Source organism: Bolinopsis microptera, chromosome 3, assembly GCF_026151205.1.
Source record: "Bolinopsis microptera isolate Bmic1 chromosome 3, MBARI_Bmic_1.0, whole genome shotgun sequence".
In the NCBI taxonomy this organism is placed as follows: Eukaryota; Metazoa; Ctenophora; class Tentaculata; order Lobata; family Bolinopsidae; genus Bolinopsis; species Bolinopsis microptera.
Window position 1 is genome coordinate 14,817,889 of NC_087074.1, and position 21,043 is coordinate 14,838,931.

General features: G+C 39.7%; 5 protein-coding genes across 7 annotated transcripts in view; all 5 read right to left on the reverse strand.

The window, feature by feature from the left end:
• The window catches only part of LOC134812665 (solute carrier family 25 member 36-like), a 77,446-nt gene that overhangs the window by 9,811 nt on the left and 46,592 nt on the right, over positions 1-21,043 (reverse strand). The window lies entirely within an intron of this gene.
• On the reverse strand, positions 2,286-15,429 carry LOC134812669 (uncharacterized). The gene is made up of 5 exons (XM_063820168.1): positions 15,258-15,429; positions 14,990-15,130; positions 9,276-9,418; positions 8,910-9,105; positions 2,286-4,125 (listed from the first exon to the last, which is right to left on the reverse strand). The coding sequence occupies exons 1-4, from the start codon at positions 15,356-15,358 to the stop codon at positions 8,915-8,917; spliced, it is 576 nt and encodes a 191-aa protein (XP_063676238.1). The 5' UTR covers positions 15,359-15,429; the 3' UTR covers positions 2,286-4,125; positions 8,910-8,914.
• LOC134812663 (carotenoid isomerooxygenase-like) lies at positions 4,538-6,328 on the reverse strand. The gene has a single exon (XM_063820160.1). The coding sequence runs from the start codon at positions 6,276-6,278 to the stop codon at positions 4,611-4,613; it is 1,668 nt and encodes a 555-aa protein (XP_063676230.1). The 5' UTR covers positions 6,279-6,328; the 3' UTR covers positions 4,538-4,610.
• LOC134812667 (nucleolar protein dao-5-like) lies at positions 16,917-19,497 on the reverse strand. 3 transcript variants are annotated; one of them, XM_063820167.1, is made up of 3 exons: positions 18,958-19,497; positions 18,501-18,618; positions 16,917-18,324 (listed from the first exon to the last, which is right to left on the reverse strand). In XM_063820167.1, the coding sequence occupies exons 1-2, from the start codon at positions 19,485-19,487 to the stop codon at positions 18,519-18,521; spliced, it is 630 nt and encodes a 209-aa protein (XP_063676237.1). In that variant the 5' UTR covers positions 19,488-19,497; the 3' UTR covers positions 16,917-18,324; positions 18,501-18,518. The 3 variants fall into 3 exon arrangements, with proteins under 3 accessions (XP_063676237.1, XP_063676236.1, XP_063676235.1); XM_063820166.1 differs by having other exon boundaries at positions 16,917-18,267; positions 18,958-19,494; XM_063820165.1 differs by lacking the exon at positions 18,958-19,497 and having other exon boundaries at positions 17,523-18,324; positions 18,501-18,572.
• The window catches only part of LOC134812662 (nucleolar RNA helicase 2-like), a 77,894-nt gene continuing 76,585 nt past the window's right edge, over positions 19,735-21,043 (reverse strand). The window contains 1 exon segment of the mRNA XM_063820159.1: positions 19,735-21,041. Coding sequence (XP_063676229.1) covers positions 19,888-21,041 — 1,154 coding nt within the window. The 3' untranslated portion in view covers positions 19,735-19,887.

The window sequence follows — 21,043 nt, forward strand, 5'->3', positions numbered from 1 at the left end:
ACTCAGAACTTCATGAAATTTTACGGAACTGATGACTGATCTAAAACAAAAACCTAACAAAGTTTCAAGCCAAACAGGGGATCTTGATAATCCGTCGACGGACAACAAACACACAGCCGGGTCGCCGTACTGCAGTTAACACACATTTAAAAGTGACTTAAAACACACTTGCCCAACATAAGTGATAAGGTACATCCCCTGCCATTTGATAATCATTGCTTATGAAGAGCAATAATCATCCCAAATATGATAAACATCCACCAGAAAAGTCGTGCTGAGTATAGGATGAAACGAATAGGATAATGACTACTAACTCCAGACATCAATAAGTTATTGGTAATTAGCGTAATTAGCTAATTACAAACGGTGTGATTAATAACGAGAGAAGATTATGCTTAAAGTGCGAGCATCATGACTGATAACATAGATTTACACCCAGCAATTGGACCCCACGAGGATTTAAAATAACATGTACGCCAGGAAACCAACTCACACCAGCTGGCACAACGGTTATGTTATATATCTACCAGCTGAGACAAGCCGGCTAACTCTAATCAGCAACACCTGACTGCTACTTTTTAAGAATGTTTTCTGATAAATATGATTTATGAAGGACAACTGTGTAAATAAAAAAGGTTTTCAAGTCTTATCACATAATAAGTCAGCGAAAAGGTGAAATTTAAGAGGGTCATTTGTCCTGAATAGCATAAAATTCCAAGTACAACTGTGAACTGACTGAAAAATGAAGATAACGTAATCTCTTAAATAAGAAAGCACTGATAAGTATCAATCACTACAGTGTAACTAACACGTAGCAGAAGACGATATGTATGATCTAGGTGACTTAAGCAGAAGCCAGTAATCTGTATAATGTTCATGTAGACGACTCGCAATATTACACCAAAGTAAAATGTTCACCAGAAAGTCCAAATTCGTCCCCACGCCGGCGCGGTGTGGATCAAAGCAAAATCGATTAAGTGAAAACAGAGATTTGCTTCAAAACTTGTACGTTCAATCAACATTGAAAAGGAGAGGTTTGAAACACTGAATAACAATGTGTACACTATTAGGGAATCAATTATGTCATTTGATACGCACACCGTCGCACACGCCGGTCAGTATTAGATCACGCCGGCGAGTGGAGAATAAGTCAATATTTTGATGGAGCGGTAGTAGCACTTCCGAGATAGAGTCAAGGGGCGGATTGTCTTGTGGAACTTGTAGTGTTTGCGCCGGTTAATGTGCTAATTACCCGGCGTGGAGAGAAGATGAAGTAAAGGAGAGATGAAGTAAGAGATAACCGGATGGTAAAACTGATAAGTAATTCGGTGAAACAAAGGAAATCATCACTACTGTTATTTCAGATATACACCCGAGAAAATAATCACCTTCTCCCTATAAGGAGAAGATACTATACTCTCTACTATAAGGAGAGCTAATTACACGCAAAGAATAGATACAACTAAACTACGCACTCCTATGACGAGAATAATAGCTACAACAGTAGTATCGTGTACAATCTGTATATCTGTATATACTCTCCCTTGATCCCGTGCCAAATTACTGCTGCACGAAGAAGACATAAAAGGTTGTATCAATACAAGGTATAATCTAACGGGGGCTAATTATGACTTATGAGGCTGGGAAGATCAGAATCGTTAGTTAGTTTGTGATAGCACTCGTGTGACAGCAATTTACAAAAATGTCCCAGAATCGTTGACACGTTGCACGGAAAAAGGATAATATCAAAATATGAAGAATATTTATTTCGATTCATGTTTTCAAAACACGTTTAGACGAGTATAAAAAGCCGGAGGCATTTCTATAAGTTTAGCTTGAGAGAGCGATTGCAAAAGCCAACAAGCATGCTCGGATAATTACCAGAAAGGAGAACTGAACTCAGGAACAAAAACATCTAACTACAGGGACTTTTCCACGACAGAGAGAGGAAAGTTAACACTTACCACACGTATACTTGTCAACAAAGAAATCTGACCAATGCAACTTGCAAAATCTAACAACTCCGCGTTGTGAACACTGAAAACAGGCCAATCAAACCATATCATAATAGTCACGTGACGTCACGCTTGGTTGAAATTCCTTGACAGATTAAAGCTGGGGAGCCTGGAACAGACTGTCTTACATCCAGCAAGTAGGTGGTGCTTTACTTTCTAGCTGCTGTGTGACGTGCGTTAGAGTGGTGTGATAGTGTGTGTGATAGTGTGTGTGATTGTTTGTGCTAATGAGATGGTATTACTGACATAATAGCCAAAAAAATACGCAAAGATGTATAAAAATCAATAAATTATATTATCAATGGTAAACAGATACACAAATATACTCAAACAAATCTAAATTATCTTTATCTCTGTTATCGTCCAGGCATAAATTGTTCTCGAGACAAGCCCAGTACGTTAATATCAAGCATAGTCAGACATGGTAATACACGTTGAATGTTGATTAACGTTTAATTGACGCTACACGATAATACTGGTGACACACTGCACAGTATTCAGTAACAGTGGTGGAATTAATTCGAGGCTAATGTTATGAGAAGTGTAACATGGCAAGTGCGGAATAAAATCTCCGATCGTTGGCAATGCTTGACAAATATAAAACTAGAAGTAGCCTGTTCACGTGACCACAATCAATGCTAATTCACAATAGTATTTAACGAGTTAAAGACACGGCGAGCGCTAGCCGCTCATGGCTTACGTCCTTGCAAAGTAGCTCTAATGAACAAAAACACTGCACTTCTAGTAGCAAGCATGTCATGTGTTGCTGTGTTGAGTGCTGGCACGACATCAGCTATCAGAGTGGTAGTGATACTTCCCGCCCGGCGTACGGGAAATATTACTTCAGGAAACTAATGTGTTTATATTCAGTCTCCACGGTAAAATAATTGTAGTAAATTACAGTCCTCCACGTAGATTGTACTTAATTGGAGTTTAATTACTAATTAAATACGGTCAAAGACTAAACTAAATACACTTCAACTTATAATGTTGATACAATGCCAGAAATACCGACCGCACCCCGCACCCCGCACCCCGCTACTTCAGACATTCTAAAGCGCTCTCTGAGATAATTAATTAAGTTGAGCTAATTAATGAAGTTCACATATCACACTGCTCTCTGTTCACATTTACACACGTTACCACACATCTTCTAGCTATAAGTCTGCTTTAAGATAGTTGTACTACAAGTGGAAGTGTGGAACTTTAACTTTTTCTTCTCTAAATATTAGTTTATTGATTAAAAGGAGAAAAAGTTGGAAAGTTGTACTTGTACAACTATGATCAAATAACAGCCCTCTTAACCGAACTGAAAAAATTCAGAGCTAACATGGAATAATGCTTCCCAAAATAATCAACATACCTAAGTCTAATAATTTTACATGGCTACACTGTCCAAACAAACTGTCCGATGTCTGACATAATACGGTAAACTGGTCAATTGTTCTTCCGTCTGACACAGAGGTTTAGGAACGGAAAATGTGGTGAACACGTGGTTTGTGACGTCACTAGTCACGTGGTTTGTGACGTCACTAGTCACGTGGTCTGTGACGTCACTAATCACGTGACTAGTCACGTTATTTATCACGCAGTTTGACTGAGATCCCAGTTCGACTAAAATCAACTCAACTCCCGCTAAACAGTTCCCACTGTCACTAGTGTAATAAACATACGGATACTGAAGGAAGAACCCAAATATAGTTGTCAAACACAGTCCGTTACACTCGTAATCCAGATCTAGGATCACCTGATCTTCATCAGTCTCATTTACTGATTTAATCATGTCACTAAACGCTGCCAGATACTGATCACACACATCATCCTCAGCTAACACGGGTGTTCCACGATAACTGGAGCAGTCAATCACAACCGGGGAATACTCACTCACAAAATCGTGCCGTCTGTCCAGTAGGACAATGTCATGCTCAAGCTTTGCCACCAGTACCACTTCCTTCAGCCCACCTTGTTCCACGATACTCCCCAGCTGGTCGGTGGTACCGGCACAGAAGTCGAACAAGATGGCAGGTTTGTGGCGAGATAGCAGGGACTCTAGCGCCAGCAGGAACTTCTCTTTTCTAGCTCGTGATGTTTTGAGGGTCCGGTAGGTTATCTGACGGAAGGAGAGTGACATTTAGCTTCCTTCTATACTCTATAAGTTTGCTTAATTAATTTTAGGTTTTTCAAGAATCAAGAATACAGAATATTGGGTATTTCAGGAAACTGAAAATATTAATTATTGTTGAAATATTGATTTGATGTTATTTGAGATGTAATATGGATGGACTAAGTTAAAACAGGTAAATTTAATTTCCAACAAAGTAATAAAGCGTGGATGTTTTTTATAGTAATAATTCAACATTTTTATTTATCAAAATTATCTGCTATAACAAGTACAACGAAACGAAAACATAATTTATTATTTATATCTGATCAGGGAAACTACATTATTACAGCAGTTACCTTTATTAACAATTAATAAACAGCTGTTATTTATCATTACCCTTCTAATTTATATACAAGAAGATTACCGAAAATTGAATTTAATTAAATAAGCAATCCATAACTGTAAAAAATCCTTCTTGAGCGCTAATTGTTTTAATCTTCGGGCAGCCAAATACCATGGTTAGTCCACGGGACACGAACCGGTGAGGAAAGTTTAGCAATAACTTTCAGATTCCGCGCATTCCAAATGTAAAGCTCAGATCCATCTGTCCTGGGGTCGTAGACTGGAGACAGGAGAACACCATCATCCTCCTCGGTACCACCAGGCCGGGGGACAAACACCGGCTCCACCGGGAACAGGTTCAGATCATCCCAACCAACAGAGGTCTGCTTGCACAGATCCAGTTTCAGGATTCCCATTGCATTTCTATTGTCCCACTGTATAGTATGGAAGTAGACAATACAAAAGGGTTTCCCGCGGAAGTTGTCGTTAACAAAGGGGAAATCAACGTGTAGAAGTTGTGGTTGCCACGTTTTAGGATGGTCAATCACCTCTCCTTTACCTGTGGCCAGGTTCATGACGAATCTCCTGATGGTCACGTCGTTCAGCGGTTTGAAGTCCTTCATGTAGCTGAACTGGTCGCTCAACATATACTCTATGTTGAGGATCTCGTAGTAACACCTGTCGTGATTGAAACCCTCCATTGTGGTCAGTGTAGGGTAATCCACCACAATCTCCGTCTCTCCGTTCTCGTTTACCCGCTCGAATGAGTTAATGATGTGAACAGAGATAAAGGGCGGGAACTCGAACGTTTTGAAACTCCCGTCCTTGATCGCCATGACGTGTATATATGTGGGGGCTTTGTCGTCAAACACAATGTTAGAGCACACATGAGTGGTTGAGTTCAGCTCAGCTCTCAGACTCAACCGAGGTAATATCACGTGATTCTCCGTTACACCCAGAGAGTGTATGATCCTGATGTCATTTAGAGAACTCGGAATATAACCGACCACCTTGCCAACAGCTCTGCCGTCAGGGTCCTCAGTGACCCTGATCATCTCATAACCAGGTTCCACTCCTGTAAACAACCCCTTGTCATAGCCCGTCATGAACACATGGTTGTAACTATCTCCAGTTGTAGGATGTCTCGCATAGTGGGACGCTGACATGAACTCTTTAACAAACTTTCCCTTGTTGAAGAACTTGTATTTGTCCATATGATCCAGGTTGACGTTCTGAACGTCAAACACCAGAGGGCTCTCTCCGCATACAGTGATCCCGTCCCTGCCCTTTATCTTCCAGGGGGTGATGTTGTTGTTGTCCCTGCTGGGATCCCACAAAGCCATCCTCAGTTTCTCCAGAGAGGTGATAGGAGGGAGGATGTCTCCTACAACTCGGTGAGGAACCAGCTCCCCCAGGCTCACACTCCGATTGTAAATGCTCGTCTTGAGGAACTTGGTGCTGAATGTTGGCACCTTGCCAGGTGTAAAGCTCCATCGGTAAACCTTGCTGAGAGCGTCGATAACGTTGTTAACTCGACGTGATCCCACATCAAAGGCCCCTACTCCCACCTTGTACATGGAACCAGACAGCCACTCGGGGATTTCCCCCTCCACAACTTGGATCTCAGAAAAATCCACCTCCTCCATCATGTTGACAAACAAGCCGGTAGGTTGTAACCTTCCCTCAGAGGACACGTCAAACTCAGCATTCTTCTGACAAGATTCACCCTTACATTCAGAGTCTTGTTGTAAACTCCCCGCTAGGGTGCAGAGAGAGGAGTGTAGTCCGGAGACGAGGAGTAGAGTTAAAACCAGCATACTTCGGTTATTGAACTGTAGAGAAAGTGTCAACAAAACGATAGCCTAGCTTTTAACAGTATGTGTGACATAACTTTGTTTAATAAGCTTACACAATTACTTCATAGGTTCATTGCACCGACTAGTTATTACCATTGCAATCCCAAATTTCTCAGGAATATGTCAAGGATTTGATAATTTAAAAATAGACTGGCTTATTAATAATTATTAAAACTTTTGGATGTTTAAGCTTAATATTATCGGCCTACAATTGTCGCGTCTTTAATAGCTAATACTACAATACCACGCGAAGCAACATCAAACAGCAACAATTACACTAAAATATAATAGTGATAAATTTGATCCCTTAACCCGAACCAAATATTAGGGGTTTTAATATTAGTGGGTTTAAAGATAGTCCAATCAAAAGAATGCTGGAAAATTTTACAAGATTTAGCTTCACATCATCAGCATCAGATTCTAACCACATGGAGTATTACTAAGTGTAACATCAAACAGGTATGGTTACAGTTTCACATCTGTAATAATATGATACTGCGAATCTGAGCATTTAACAACACCTGGCTAGTGGCTACTAGTGAAATTAACAGGAAGTGATAGATCAGCGAATCTACCGAACTAATTGTCACAGTTCGCTACAATTGTTCTCAACTGTTCTAATTTATGTTTCTTTCAATCCATAACAAAGGTCATGAGTGCAATCATAATTTCAGGTTGTGTGCTAATATTTACAATATGAGTTACCAGAGATGTGAGGCGTTCTTAGAACTATCGGTTGAATTAAATGATTGCCATGAAACGAAACGGAATACAGTATTTACTACCCCGCTACTAGGTATGCGACAAATGAAAATTAGAAAAGGGAGTCCTCCGATTTCGTGGATGACCATATCAATATTATGTACATGATGGTTAAAATGACGGCCAGGTAATAAGAATTATAAGCAAAGTATGAATTTTAAGCTAGAAAAAGCTGCTAGGACAGAGCGAGAACTGTGATATTTTTTGGGAAAGTTTGAAAATCATACGATTTCCCTTCGGGTTCGGGTCGATCTTCAAAGGCTATTTTGGTGATACTGGTCTACCGGCACAGAGGCAATATATAAGTGGGGTGGGCGTTGGCGCGAAATCGCGTTATTGACCTGATACCGCGACTTTAGGCACCATCGGCCATTATTCGTTCTATTGGATCTGTGTGCTTCTACTTTATATCGCTGTATACATTGAGATAAGATCAACAATCGACATGGCCACAACTATGGTTAGGGTTAAACGTTTTACTTTTACATGACGTAACATTAAAAACATCGGAAAGTATGTATAATTACTATTTCCACGGCTACAATTAAATACATTAAGGAAGCGATGTAACAGAGTCGAAATATTTTAATGTTGCCATGGGGTGGCAAGTCCGATAGTTTTACTGCCTCTCAATATATGTTTGTTATATATATACGTTATACATAATTATAACGACAAAGAACTATTTTTATCAATAAACTTTCAAATTGTTACACAAAGTATACCAGATACCTGTACAATGTACATGCCTTGACAAGTGACCGAGTGTTAACAAAATTAGGGACGCACCGAAACATCAGGTAACCAGTAAAGTGGTCATAGCAATTACATCGGGCCCTTAGTGCACCTATAAATGACCAATTGAAGCGATGCCGCAACCAATGCATGCTAGGTTTGCTCCCAAGGAATAAATGGGTTACAGCTTAAAATATAGATATGATAAAAATTATAATAAACACTAAAAGATTTAAATATATTATTAATATGATATTTAAATACAATCAATTTAAAGATTAACTCATTATAAAAATAATAGCATTATCAATAACAGGAAATTTAGAGCACACTAATTTGAAGGATTTATACGGGTTTTAAGATATCGAATTAAAATGTCAATATATCCGTGAAATTAATGAATATTTTTAGGAAGAAAAATTGTTCTATAAATAGAGCGCGGGAAATTCAGATCCCAAGACCCCGAATATAAGCAGGTAACTGAAATTTATCCCGCTCTTTCTTCTAACTTACAGAAGACGAGCACAGTATACAGCCATATTTTTACTGTAGTTAGCCAGCTCTACAGCGATCAGTTTTAACGGTGTATGAACACCCTTGTTTGACCCACCAGAGCCGTCCAAGAGAGGATACAGTGGTCGTGCCATACATTATACTGTATACAGACTCACATACCTTACATACCCTTTACAGACTCACATACCTTACATACCCTTTACAGACTCACAAGTCACATACCTTACATACCCTTTACAGACTCACATACCTTACATACCCTTTACAGACTCACATACCTTACATACCCTTTACAGACTCACATACCTTACATACCCTTTACAGACTCACATACCTTACATACCCTTTACAGACTCACAAGTCACATACCTTACATACCCTTTACAGACTCACATACCTTACATACCCTTTACAGACTCACAAGTCACATACCTTACATACCCTTTACAGACTCGCATACCTTACATACCCTTTACAGACTCACATACCTTACATACCCTTTACAGACTCACATACCTTACATAGCCTTTACAGACTCACATATGATATACCTTACATACTCTTTACAGACTCACATACCTGGACTATACGGAGTTAGGAGTCCAATCAATACCCATCTCATCCTTCCTGTTCCTATTCTTGAAGGTATCCACAGATGCAGTGAAGGGTAACGTGTGGATCTCAACTATAGACCCAAACATCTCCGACAAGATCCTCTCCGAAAATGACGTCAGGAAAACGATTTCGGGTGTTTTGTTCTTCAGAGCTAATTCATCTGCGGATAATGGATATTTTTTCTTATGAATTTGAAATATTTTCAAATTTACTCCAACGTTATGACATGGGTAATTTAGATATTGAACTAGAATTTGCTAAGATAAAATATCGGTGAGAACCTGAACATGTCTCTTTCCTCCTGTGCAATAATTCCAAATATCAACTTACCTATGAAGAGGGAAATGTCGATATGGTTAAGGCGTCTTTTAATGATGACATTCTTGTATGAAGCTTTCGCGGGCGCGTGCAAGGCCCGGGTGTTGGAGAATACACTGTTAAAGAACCGTCGAATCATCAGATCATCGATAGTCCTGAAAATAAACCATTATCAACTATTCTCGAATAGGAACCAGAACTTCCTATACATTATATTCCTCTTTGCTAGAATGTTTCTTTACAATATCCCATCTTCAACACTACAAATTCGCATCTGTTCCCAGACATCTGGCTATCTAACACAAATCTGGTTGAACTGACACACGCGATCAGTGTTAGCTGTTAGGTTAACGTGGCTTACATGTTAGTAATTAGTAATTAGTAATTATGTATGTTAGTAAACTTAAGAAAACTGAACCTTATTGCTGGTCAGGTCCTGAAACCAATTACCTCCAACAATCGGACAACAGTCTTCATTATATATTATAGTAAAACCCCAAATTACTGCGGAGTTGTTACTTATCTTATATCTATATCTTAGAATGTGTTTATGCTACAGCCGATATAGGTTTGGGTCTGATAATCTACTTCGGGAATTAAACTGTTAGCTCTCTTATTTTCCTAGAGTAGAATTAATTTCTTGGTTTCGCCAGGCACAGAGAATATAATGGGGATATAATGTAAGTTTGAGTCCCACCAATCTTTGATACTAAACATAAAACAAGAGCATTAGCAGTCATTACCTCCTACCCTAGCTAACGCTATTACCACGGCCCGTAACTTCAAAAATATCATTGGCTGCCATTTTTAGAAGCATAGCACGTGGACATATCCTCATTGGTTGAATATCCCGACATCAGAGTTCCTTAAGTTGGTTTGCAGCTTAGAATCTTAGAACCATCTCACTAGTTTATATATCACTCTTTGCAGTAGATGAATCCCTAAATGAATTTCCGATGGCCCCTAGGCCTTGCTAATAACTACAGGGTGGGCCAAAAGTCAGTACCCATACGTTGGCCTTAATAGCTCCGCCGTGTTTTATATTTGAGAGCTGTTGCTTTGCAGATGGCATACGGTATTTACTGGTTCGAGGATTCCGTCGTCAAAATTTGAAAATTCGAATATTTTAGACCACGCCCATTCAATATTAAAACACCTATATTGTTTTCTCTGAACATGCTGAACGCCTAATTTTTTCAGAGACGGTACATTATCAAATGTTGCATATGATCTGAAAACATGAGGCAAAACGGATTAGAAATGACGAAGTTATCAAGCATTTTCTGTATCTCGTTAACAAAATTGACTGGGTGATTATGTGAGGGGTAGTTAACGGGGGACCTTATCACGTGATTAGGTAAACCAATCACCTGATCACACGTAATGAATAAACTCGTTATGGTTCATATCTCGGTCATCTGAGAAGCTACAGTTCTAATTCTTTCAGGACAAACGTAATTCGAATGGCCAAACACAATTCAATAACATTTAGCTTGATCCGACTATCCAAACTATCAAATAAATGTGAAAATGAACCTCCATTTGAAAAAAATGAACGCGAATATTTTTCGAGTTGACAAATTCCTCGAACCAGTGGTGGTACTAAGTCATACCAGAAAGAAGTATTTAAATTGGGCACTCAGTGACTGAGCTATAAAGGCCAACGTATGGGTACTGACTTTTGGCCCACCCTGTATATTGAACAATCAACATTTACAATTAGTTTTGGCTCAATTTATGGCTTAATAGGACAAATAGACAATTGTCCCACTTTTGTTCCAAGCTCCAAAGAGGCTCTAAAAACCCGGATTCATTAACTCAGTCTTTGTGTACCGTGCACTGTGTAGGAACTTCGTGTTGTGCAATTTGAAGTGTCTGTCTGTACTACTGAAGACAAGAGACGGGGCTTCTATTGTTTACGACTGATGAACACCTAGCCTAAATTATCCCGACAATCGGACTAATATATAAACCAACAGCTAGTACGTTCCTTTATATTCTGGTAACCCAGGTAAACTTGCTTGGAAGTTAAAAATAGATGCATGCCCCAAAAGAAATGTTTTGTACTGGATGCCACATCATTTCTCTTACACCAGATGTGTTGCTAAACAGATCCACGTTCAGTACCAGAGTAGATTAGGTCGTTGGTAAAGGTGACGTAAACATGGAAAAATGGGCTGTACTGGGCTACGTTAGTCTGTTCATACTCGTAGCTTTTACTGTGGCAGTGAATATGAGTTCCCTAGGTTGTGCTTGGAGTTGTCAATGATAAATATAGTTTTGAAATGTCGAAATATAAATTGACTGTTGCTTATTTTAGGATGTTGTTATTAAAGTTGACGATACTTTTTCTCTTCTTACACGAAGCTTCGTCATCAACAGGTTAGACAGGTTCCTTTCTCCTCCTCTTTAACTCTTTATATAATAATCATGTGCTAACGTTTATGAAGGCTAACGTAACTAGAAAATTTAATAGAGTTCTAGCTGAGAATGAACGATGTTCCTTTAGTGGCTTGCGCTTATTTTCTTTCAAATTACATGATTCAAATTAAGTTAGAAACTGTTTCAGCTCCGACATTAGCAGTGACCAGTGATCACTCTGTGGTTGCCGTCTATTTCGATGGTGTCAAACAAAACCTTGCAGCAGACCAAGCCCAAAATTGGGAGTCGATAACTAATATAGAAGTTCCTGAAGCCACTAGAGTCATGGCGTTTCATTGCTTAGAGGATGGTTTAGGTGGTTATGGGCTAATTGCCAAGTTGGAAGTAACCATGTGGACCGGGGACAGGACTGTTTACACAGTAACAGACACAGATTGGACGTGTTCTGGGGTGGAGGAATCTGGGTGGCAGACACTAGGCTTCAAGGAGACTTCATACTGGAAGCCGGCTGTTGTCACCCAAAATGTTCAATTAGGTGGTTTTGGACACAATCGTTGGATATGGAACAGTTACGAGAGAAGTGTAACTTACTGTAGAAAGAATATTGACATCCGACCCTTTATATCAGGTATGTTATGGAAACTAATAGTATATACTGCAGTAACGGGTGTAATCTAGGTATGTTATGGAAACTAATAGTATACGGCAGTAATGGGTGTAATCTAGGGCTATTGAAGTCAAGTTTACTGCTTATCTGAGTTGATGAATAATATCATATACGGTCTGATGCAATTTTAGGAGTTTAAGTGCTAGGTGTTGTAAATGTCAATCTGACAAGCAGTTTTCACATTAAAAAACCTTCCAGGTGCGATGCTAGCAGTGAGTTGTGATGATATCCTGACAGTCTATTTGGATGGTGTTAAATGGAGTCTGCGCTCAGGTGAAACTGATGACTGGACACAAACCTCAATAATAGGAGTTACTGAGTCCACAAAGGTTTTGGCGTTTCATTGTAAAGACAATTCGGGGGGATACGGGCTGAGAGCCTCCGTTGAGGTAAAGATGTGGAACGGGGAGAGGGTGGTATACACAGCAACAGGTGTAAATACTGGGTGGAGGTGCTCTGGGGCTGAGGACTCTGGTTGGGAGAAACCTGGCTTCCAGGAAACTTCAAACTGGAAGCAGCCTATTAAAGGGAACAATGGTGATCTAAATGATTTAAATGGTATTGCAAAACAAGCTGATGCGATATGGTGGAAAAGTTCAAGCAGGAATGTGTTTTGCAGAAAGGAGATCAACATAGAATCTTTCGTCAAAAGTATGTATACTTTTTAACTTTGCTGAGGATGCCAATCATCATTGCTGCGTTAAAAACCCAAAAAAGCGTCCAAATTTGCTAATACATTTTAAATGTTCAGGTGCGATCCTCAAAGCAACTTGTGATGATATTCTGACAGTTTATTTCGATGGTATCCAGCAGTACATACCTGAAGATGAAACTAAAGAATGGCAAAAGATTACTAAACTCATAGTCCCCGATGCCACTAAAGTCATGGCGTTTCATTGTAAAGATAACGAGGTTGAGTACGGATTGTTAGCCTTGATGGAGATATATATGGGACAAGGGTCCAGAGCTGTGTACACTATGACAGACACAGATTGGAGGTGTTCAGGGGTGGAGGAAGTTGGTTGGGAGACACCTGAATTTCAGGAGACTTCAAACTGGAAGGAGGCTATAGAAAGTGGTAACCCTGGAGACCGTGCTGGTGTTTCAAACCAGGCTAAGTGGATATGGAGCAATTCTGCGTACCGCGATGTGTATTGCAGAAAGGATATCGACATCATATCTTTCGTGAAAAGTAAGCGGTCTAACAAAATTTCTCAACAAGTTATCTCTGGAATTAATTTGAAAATTAAACTTTTTCCAAAAATTAAAACTTAACCTCATTATAAGCTAAATTTGTGTTACCGAATTGTAAAACAATGATGGTTTTCCAGGTCCTATTCTAGCAGTAACATGTGATGATGTTCTAAAAGTGTACATAGACGGAGTAACGCAGAACTTACACTCTTCAGAAACTGGGAACCTAAACCGGGCATCTAACATAGAACTGCCAGATAACACGAGGTTAATAGGATTCCACTGTAAGGATAATGGAGCGACCTATGGTCTGGCAGCCTCAGTGAGCGTACCCATGTGGACAGGAGACAGGGCTGTTTACACAGTAACAGACACAGATTGGACGTGTTCTGGGGTGGGGGAATCTGGTTGGGAGACACCTGACTTTCAGGAGACTTCAAACTGGAAGCCGGCTGTTTATGGGAACACTGATGAACTTTCACTTCCTTCCGATATTGATACAAGTGCTAGGTGGATATGGGGCGATCCAGGAGGTGAAGGCAGTGATGTGTATTGCAGAAAAGACACAGAAATCAAATCCTTCGCAAAATGTAAGTTTCCCACATTAAACAATTAACTAGAAAAATAAGAACAAAATTTTAAATTAGGACGACAAGATTAGTTGAAGTGAGCATCTCTCACCTGTATCTTTATACATTTTAGTTTGATCCAGCGGACTAATTAAATGAAAGATTTTAATTAAAGAATTTAATCGAGTAGAACGTGTTTCCACAAGAGAGACGTTCACAACCACTCCTTATCAGGGCCAGTGCTAAGGACAACTTGTGACGACGAACTCACGGTGTACTTTGGTGGGAAAGAACACTCAATAAACGAAGCCAATGATTGGAGGATAATGAAAGTATTTGCAATCCCGCCGGAAACTGGATCCTTGCGGCTGAAATGCAAAGATATCGGAGGAGACCGCGGACTCTACGCCTCGATCAGAGTTCCTTTAGTCAGGAAACCCATCCTGATAACAGATTCATCCTGGGTATGCTCGGATGTACATGAAGTAGGTTGGAGGGACGTAGATTTTGACGACAGTCTTTGGGGTCCAGCTAAAGTGGTTGACCACGAGTTGACGGAGGTGATGGCCTGGTCTCAAAGTTTGAAAGGGGACACAGTTTTCTGCCGCCTGAAGATCACCGAGGGACTGTTAAGTCATACTAAAGGTAAAGTCGTCGCGGTGTCTAGTTAAAACTAAAACCCTCTCTAACACAATTTTGGATAGGCAATCAACAATGGGTGATGCATGATGCTCCGGTATTCCGGTAAAACCTTAACAGTAATTTCTTAACCCAGATATGATTCGCTTAGAAGGACAAGGACATAAGATCTTAATTTATAATATTTTCATGTCTTGATGTCTAGCTAGCCTAGCTGAGAATTTGTGGTAAGCTTAGTTACCAGTGAGAGTCTAGCATAAAATAAGGAGTCAAACCTGTCACCCTCGCTTTGATACATCTGATCGTTCATGTTCATAACAAGGTCGTCAAACAAGCTCTCCGTATACACAGCCCCAGCGTAGGTGTTTGTATGTTCGGGCTCAGGAATGTCACGTCTGTCTCGCATGGGAGTCGCACTGAGGGACAGAGATTATCTCACTTGGGTGTCTTATATGGTGCAGGTGAATAAATTAGTAACTATCTAAAAAACTTCCAACACAAATTGTATTTAAACTGATATATCAAAGTTTTTACTAAACCCACAATTTTTGCTTAGCATTGCAGATAGGCGTAGACTGTAAGCTGCGAGCGAGAAGTGAAGGACACAAACACGAGGCTCGTGGGACGAGACGTCCAGCTAACATTCTATCACCTAACGAAGGGAGAGCAGTTGATGGGTGGGAATAGTGATAAGATTTTATTAGATCAGTAGGGTTATCAAGCCATCCTTTTCAGAGTTTATATAATTATCTTTAATATGTTACAAGTTTTTCACGCGATACCGATTACAGCTATAGTCCTATACTGTATTTCGAACTGTGTAAAAAAACAGAAAAGTAAAACGAGCGCCAAATTAAAAAACTAGATCATGAAATCATCAAAAATTCGTAATAACTTAGATATATATAAACCAAAAACAAACAGGAATCACAAGAAAAGCCAGACCTATTGCTAAAACGTGCTTAAGTCATGATTCGCTAGACAGGACAAGACATAAATCTTATGTAAATGTATGTCCTAGATGTCCACGAGCTAGCTGATGTTGTGGTAGCTGCTACCAGTGAGAGCTCTTCAGAAAAATGGGAAATCACTGTCTACTGCTTTGTTTTCTTTGTGTCCGATAGCCGTTAAAAAGGTAGTCAACAGCTTTTCGATGATACACATGCAGTAGTGCTTTTATGATTGTCAGGAAGAACTCTGTACTGCAGGGACGCCTGCAACCAATTCATTGGGTGCATTGTGAGGTGACAAAATAGTACATCTAAAATTAACACAAATTGTATTCAACTGACATCAAAGTTTTTCGACCCACATTTTCGCTAGCATTTGAATAGGGTAGATAACTCAGCGAAATTGAGGGAACAAACAACGAAGTTTCTGGGAAAGCGTCATTAAATTTATCACCAAAAGGTGATGCAAATTATTGGATAGTGATAGTTTTATAATCGTGTACCATCTTTATGAAGTATACGTATATTGTGGACAAAAACGTGGCCAGAATTTACCACCGACATCAATTCTCCTTCCACCAACAGTTTGGGCTCGCCAGGTTGGATAATCAACAAGCCCAGTTCACATTCCAGCCTTTCTCCTGGACTTTACTTCCTCCGTGTTAGACAGGATAGCAGAGTCCTCTTCCGTCGGTGTCTGGGGATCTCCTAGTTTGGCTGCTGCCATCGAAACTAGCTTCTGTTGGTAGAACATCAGGTTTAGAACACGCTTTTCTCTTTTCACTTGCGACTTGTGGAGCTTGCCGTCACTGATGAGGTGAAGCAGGGTTAAGAATGAAACTAAAATAATCTATTATAATAATAACAATTTGCAGACACGAGCTCCCACGAGATACAGCTGTAAGAAGAACTAGGACCTGAAAAAGAAACTGAAAGAGAAACTTACTATTTCCTCTTAACAAAGAGTATGTTAGAGGTGTGAAGCTCGCAGCAGGGTTGCACCAGCGAAATACAGATCCTCACTTCTGGAACTAATCGTCTTAACATTGACATTTTCTACAATATAGACAAGGGAATCAGTTTCATTTTTGAATAACTTTAATAAAACGCGCTAAACTTGAGGTCTCACAAAACGATGCAGTAAATATTTTTGTGACTTTACGTCAATTTTAGTGTAGAATGAATCGCATTTTATCACCAAAAAGTGGGAAGATTTAGTCAAGTTTATTTGATGACAAATTGAATAAGGACATTATAAGAACTAAATCAAAAGGTTAAAATAAGGTTAAAATAATCACCACATACTCGTAAACCGTTATCACATCAGAAGTAAAAATGCGTAACTTTATTATGAATCAAAATAAAAACTATTTAAATTAAGTTTCAAAAAGATAAATAACTAAGTTTTACAACGGTTACACTACTCAATGATTTGAAATATTCCTGATAATTTCATAACAGACGCTGGTTTGTAAAAGTACAGAGTGGTGGGATTATATAATGATCTGGACATAAGTGGCAAGTAGCTCTTGAAAACAAACAAACAAACAAACAAACAAACAAACAAACAAACAAACAAACAAACAAACAAACAAACAAACAAACAAACAAACAAACAAACAAACAAACAAACAAACAAACAAACAAACAAACAAACAAACAAACAAACAGAGTGGTGGGAAGATTCGTGAGTAACGAATGATGAGTTACAACTTTATTTCTAATCAATTTATTTAAATACTCTTAAATCATCGCAAAAAAGCAATTTCTTTCTTCCATCGTTTTTCCTGATGTTTATTCAAATATTGTTAAAACCTAAAACAATACATTGAAATTCTTATAAAAAGATTAAAATAAATTAATAATAATTTAAAACCCATGTTTTAATTACGGAGATGACGATTGCTCGTTTAATTGCTCATTCATGCTCGCTTTCCGTTCCCGGTTCGCCTCATCTGCAATAGTTTGATACTCCTTTTTCTTGTCTTCATCCAGAGATTTCCACTTTGGACCTATCTCTGTCATCTTCATACCTAAGTTCATATGCTCTTTAGAATAAGCCTGATAAGCTGAAATTGCACGGAACGCCTTGGTCTTCATGCCGCTTTGTATACCACGTATGTTGTTAAGAGCTTTAGCTTCCTTTTGTAATCGCTTCTTTTCAATTTTATCCAGTACATCCCATTTCTCCTTCACTTCCTCCCTAGATATTCTCTTCAGATCGAAATTAGATGAGAACAAGGAAAAAGCGTTAAGTTTCTTCTTCATGTTCCAATTTCCAGTAGCACCCACAGTTCTGATCTGACCCCGTTTGCTCAGCGGAACCTCTCTGACTTTAGCGTTACAGTAGGACAGCAGCGCCTCGTTCACAAGAGTACTATTGTTCTTCTCACGAGGAATGTTATTTAGCAGAATCTCGTAACGACCAGCCATATCCTCGGGCTTCATGTCGAAAACGAAGAGGTCGTTCCAGTTTATATCTTTAACAAGGGTGTCAGGGAATTTATCCTTTACCTGAGTTAGTAAGGTCAAGTCTCTGCGGTCCTGCTCTTGTTGGCTGATAACAGGGTCACTCAGGGGGGCTGGGACATGTTTCACTTCTTCTGAGGGAGAATGGAGTTGAAGAATGGAGAGTGGAACCCTAAACAAGGGAAACATACCTATTGGGAGTTAATTCAAAATGCATGAAACTACTCAATTAAATATGATTAAGTAACACATTTCAGATCTACAAATCAGCGATGTACATTGTACGGTGTACCCCACATTTTAATATCGACTACGTGCAGTATACAATTCTTCTATTATATCGTTTTTAGAGCCAAAATATTATTACCTTTGACAGGAAGGGGAGCTAGGGTGCTAGAACATCATCCTCTTCAGCTTCAGCTTCTGAGTCGTCACTCTCAACAGAAACTTTCAGTTTCTTCGCGGGTGATTCCTCCGAGTTAGGCCTAGGAAAAAACAAATTTTAAATAATTGCAAATTAGTCGTACTTAATTTCTTAAAACTAAAACAAGCCACGAATTGAGAAATAATTCCTCATCCTGTACCTCAAATTTACTATCAAATGGGAAACACTAAATGAGGGGATGTTAGAGAAGGTGATCAGAGTGATAACACTTCTAACACAAACAATGTACATTTATGATCATGTCTGAAATTTGGTCATTTTGAATCCTCTCGTCTACAAATTATAGCGATGACAAAAATTGTATAACCACATTGGGTGGCACAGCTATTGATCGCGATAACCGTATGAATGAAAAGCAGATAATTACACAGTTACTTACTTAATATTATTGACGATTTTGGTCTTCTTCGCAAACTTCATAACCGGTGAAGGTCGGGACTCAACTCGTTTTACCGGAGACTCCTTGTCCGAATCCTCCGACAAGTCATCTTCACTTAATCCGTTTGGTGTCTGCGGATCGTCGGGACTGTGTTTCGTAAGCATAGGGGGACTTGGAGGAGTTTTAACAGGACTTTTCTGAGACTTGATAGGAGTTGTCTGAGACATAATAGGATTTTTCTGAGTCTTGATAGGACTGGGCGCCGGGGATTGTGACCCAAACAATTCTAAATCTGATTCGGGACGGCTTTCTTGAGAATCCGGTACTGGCTCTTGCGGATCAAACATCAAGGTGGAGTTTTTCAGATTCTTCTTCCTTTTCTTCTTTTTCTTCAAACCATCTTGGGAATCTTTGATGACCTTCTTTTTCTTCACGTTTTTAGCGCTTATTGAGTCATCTAATCCTGCGAGGCCACTTTGCCTCTTCTTCTTTTTCTTCTTCTTCTTCATTATTGATTCGTCAGTTACCATCGTCTAAAATAATAAGAAACGTTAAAGATTGGTTACAATCACAATGTGAAAGGCACATTGGAAAATTCGAATGGGTATTAATAATATGTTGATAGTTTCAATGACATCTGCGAATAGTGCTGGCAATAACACGATGTTGACATTTGATCTGAACTATAATAGAATAAAACCCAAAATGTTTTTCAGAAAATAAAATTCAAAAGCAGAATTGAGCAGTCAAGTAGAGTCACCCCTCAAATTACATACATCTTTCAGTTGCAGTTCAGTTCCAGATTTCAGAATACACGTTAAAATTCAAGATTACAATTAATCCCAGATAATGATCCCATCAAACGGGTCGAATGTTGATAGAATCATCGTTAAAAACAGAAATAAATTAAAACCTAAGAAACACTTAATTCTAGAATTTAGTCCTCTTGGCTCCGTAACCGCCATTTCCAAAATCGTTTCTCCTCTTAAAACCGCCGTTTCCTTGACCTTTGTTGCCCCAGCTGTTATTAGAACGGTTGTTGTAACCACCACCATTACGGTTGTTTCCGTAACCACGACCGCCGCCTCCTCCGTTTCCGTACTGTCCTCTCGGTTCGTAATCATCCAATTCTGGCAATTCGGTCATTTTAAAAAGCTGCACTTCGTCGGTATCAACCCACTGGTCTTGAATGAATTCCTCGTATCTGCAAGGAACGTCGATAACACACCCGGTCTTGTCTTTGGTTAACTTCATGAACTTCACTTCGGCTCTAAAACTGGCCCCAAGGCAGTTCTCTAGGGCGTTCCAGAAATGATATGGCGCCCGGACTGCATACGTGTTTGACATCTGATAAGCGGTGAAATCTTCCATCGAGGACAACAGTGACCTCTTCTTTATTTCTGTGAGACCGGAGATGTGGCTGAGGGCTGCAGCTAAAAGTTCCTCTGCTGGTCTAGTTTCCAACATTTCCTTAGCGTACTTCCTGAATGAAGGGAGGACTTTAGGGGGAACGTTGTCAATACACCTTGTAGCGTCCCTGACAGCTGACTCAATGAGAGTTTCGGGTTGAGGTGGGGTCACCCTCTGAAACTTGATACCAGCCTTCTTCTCCACTTCCTTCAGAGCGTACTCCTGTCTGGCGTTGTACAGACACACACTTGTCCCTGATCTGCCAGCTCGACCTGTTCGACCTGATCGGTGAATGTACGAGTCCACGTCTTTAGGAGGCTCACACTGGATAACCAGGTCTATCTCTGGAATGTCCAGACCACGTGCTGCCACGTCCGTAGCAACAAGACACTGGAACTTGCCGTCTCTGAAACCTTGCAGTCGCAGCTCTCGTTGTTTCTGGACGATGTCTCCGTGGAGAACCTGGGCTTCCATGTTGATGGAGGTGGATACCGATAGGTCGTTGGCTTCAACTTTGGTCTGGGTGAAAACGATCGCTCGACCATGTCTACCACTGTATTGTTGGACGATGTCACCAATAATATCATTTCTGTTCTGCCACATACACCGTATGGCCAAATGGTTGACTGTGGCAGACGTTTTATTGGTCATAGACACCAGGTTTATTTTCTTCGGT

What these genes read in the sequence shown, in the direction of transcription:
- LOC134812663 (XM_063820160.1), bottom strand. Translation starts at nt 6,278, where the DNA reads ATGCTGGTTTTAACTCTACTCCTCGTCTCCGGACTACACTCCTCTCTC.
- LOC134812669 (XM_063820168.1), bottom strand. Translation starts at nt 15,358, where the DNA reads ATGTTAGCTGGACGTCTCGTCCCACGAGCCTCGTGTTTGTGTCCTTCA. An exon ending in TGCAATGCTAAGCAAAAATT is followed by an intron (nt 15,131 to 15,257) that starts GTGGGTTTAGTA and finishes TCTGTCCCTCAG; the next exon opens with TGCGACTCCCATGCGAGACA. An exon ending in TATCAAAGCGAGGGTGACAG is followed by an intron (nt 9,419 to 14,989) that starts GTTTGACTCCTT and finishes GTTTATTTTCAG; the next exon opens with GACTATCGATGATCTGATGA.
- LOC134812667 (XM_063820165.1), bottom strand. Translation starts at nt 18,322, where the DNA reads ATGTTTCCCTTGTTTAGGGTTCCACTCTCCATTCTTCAACTCCATTCT.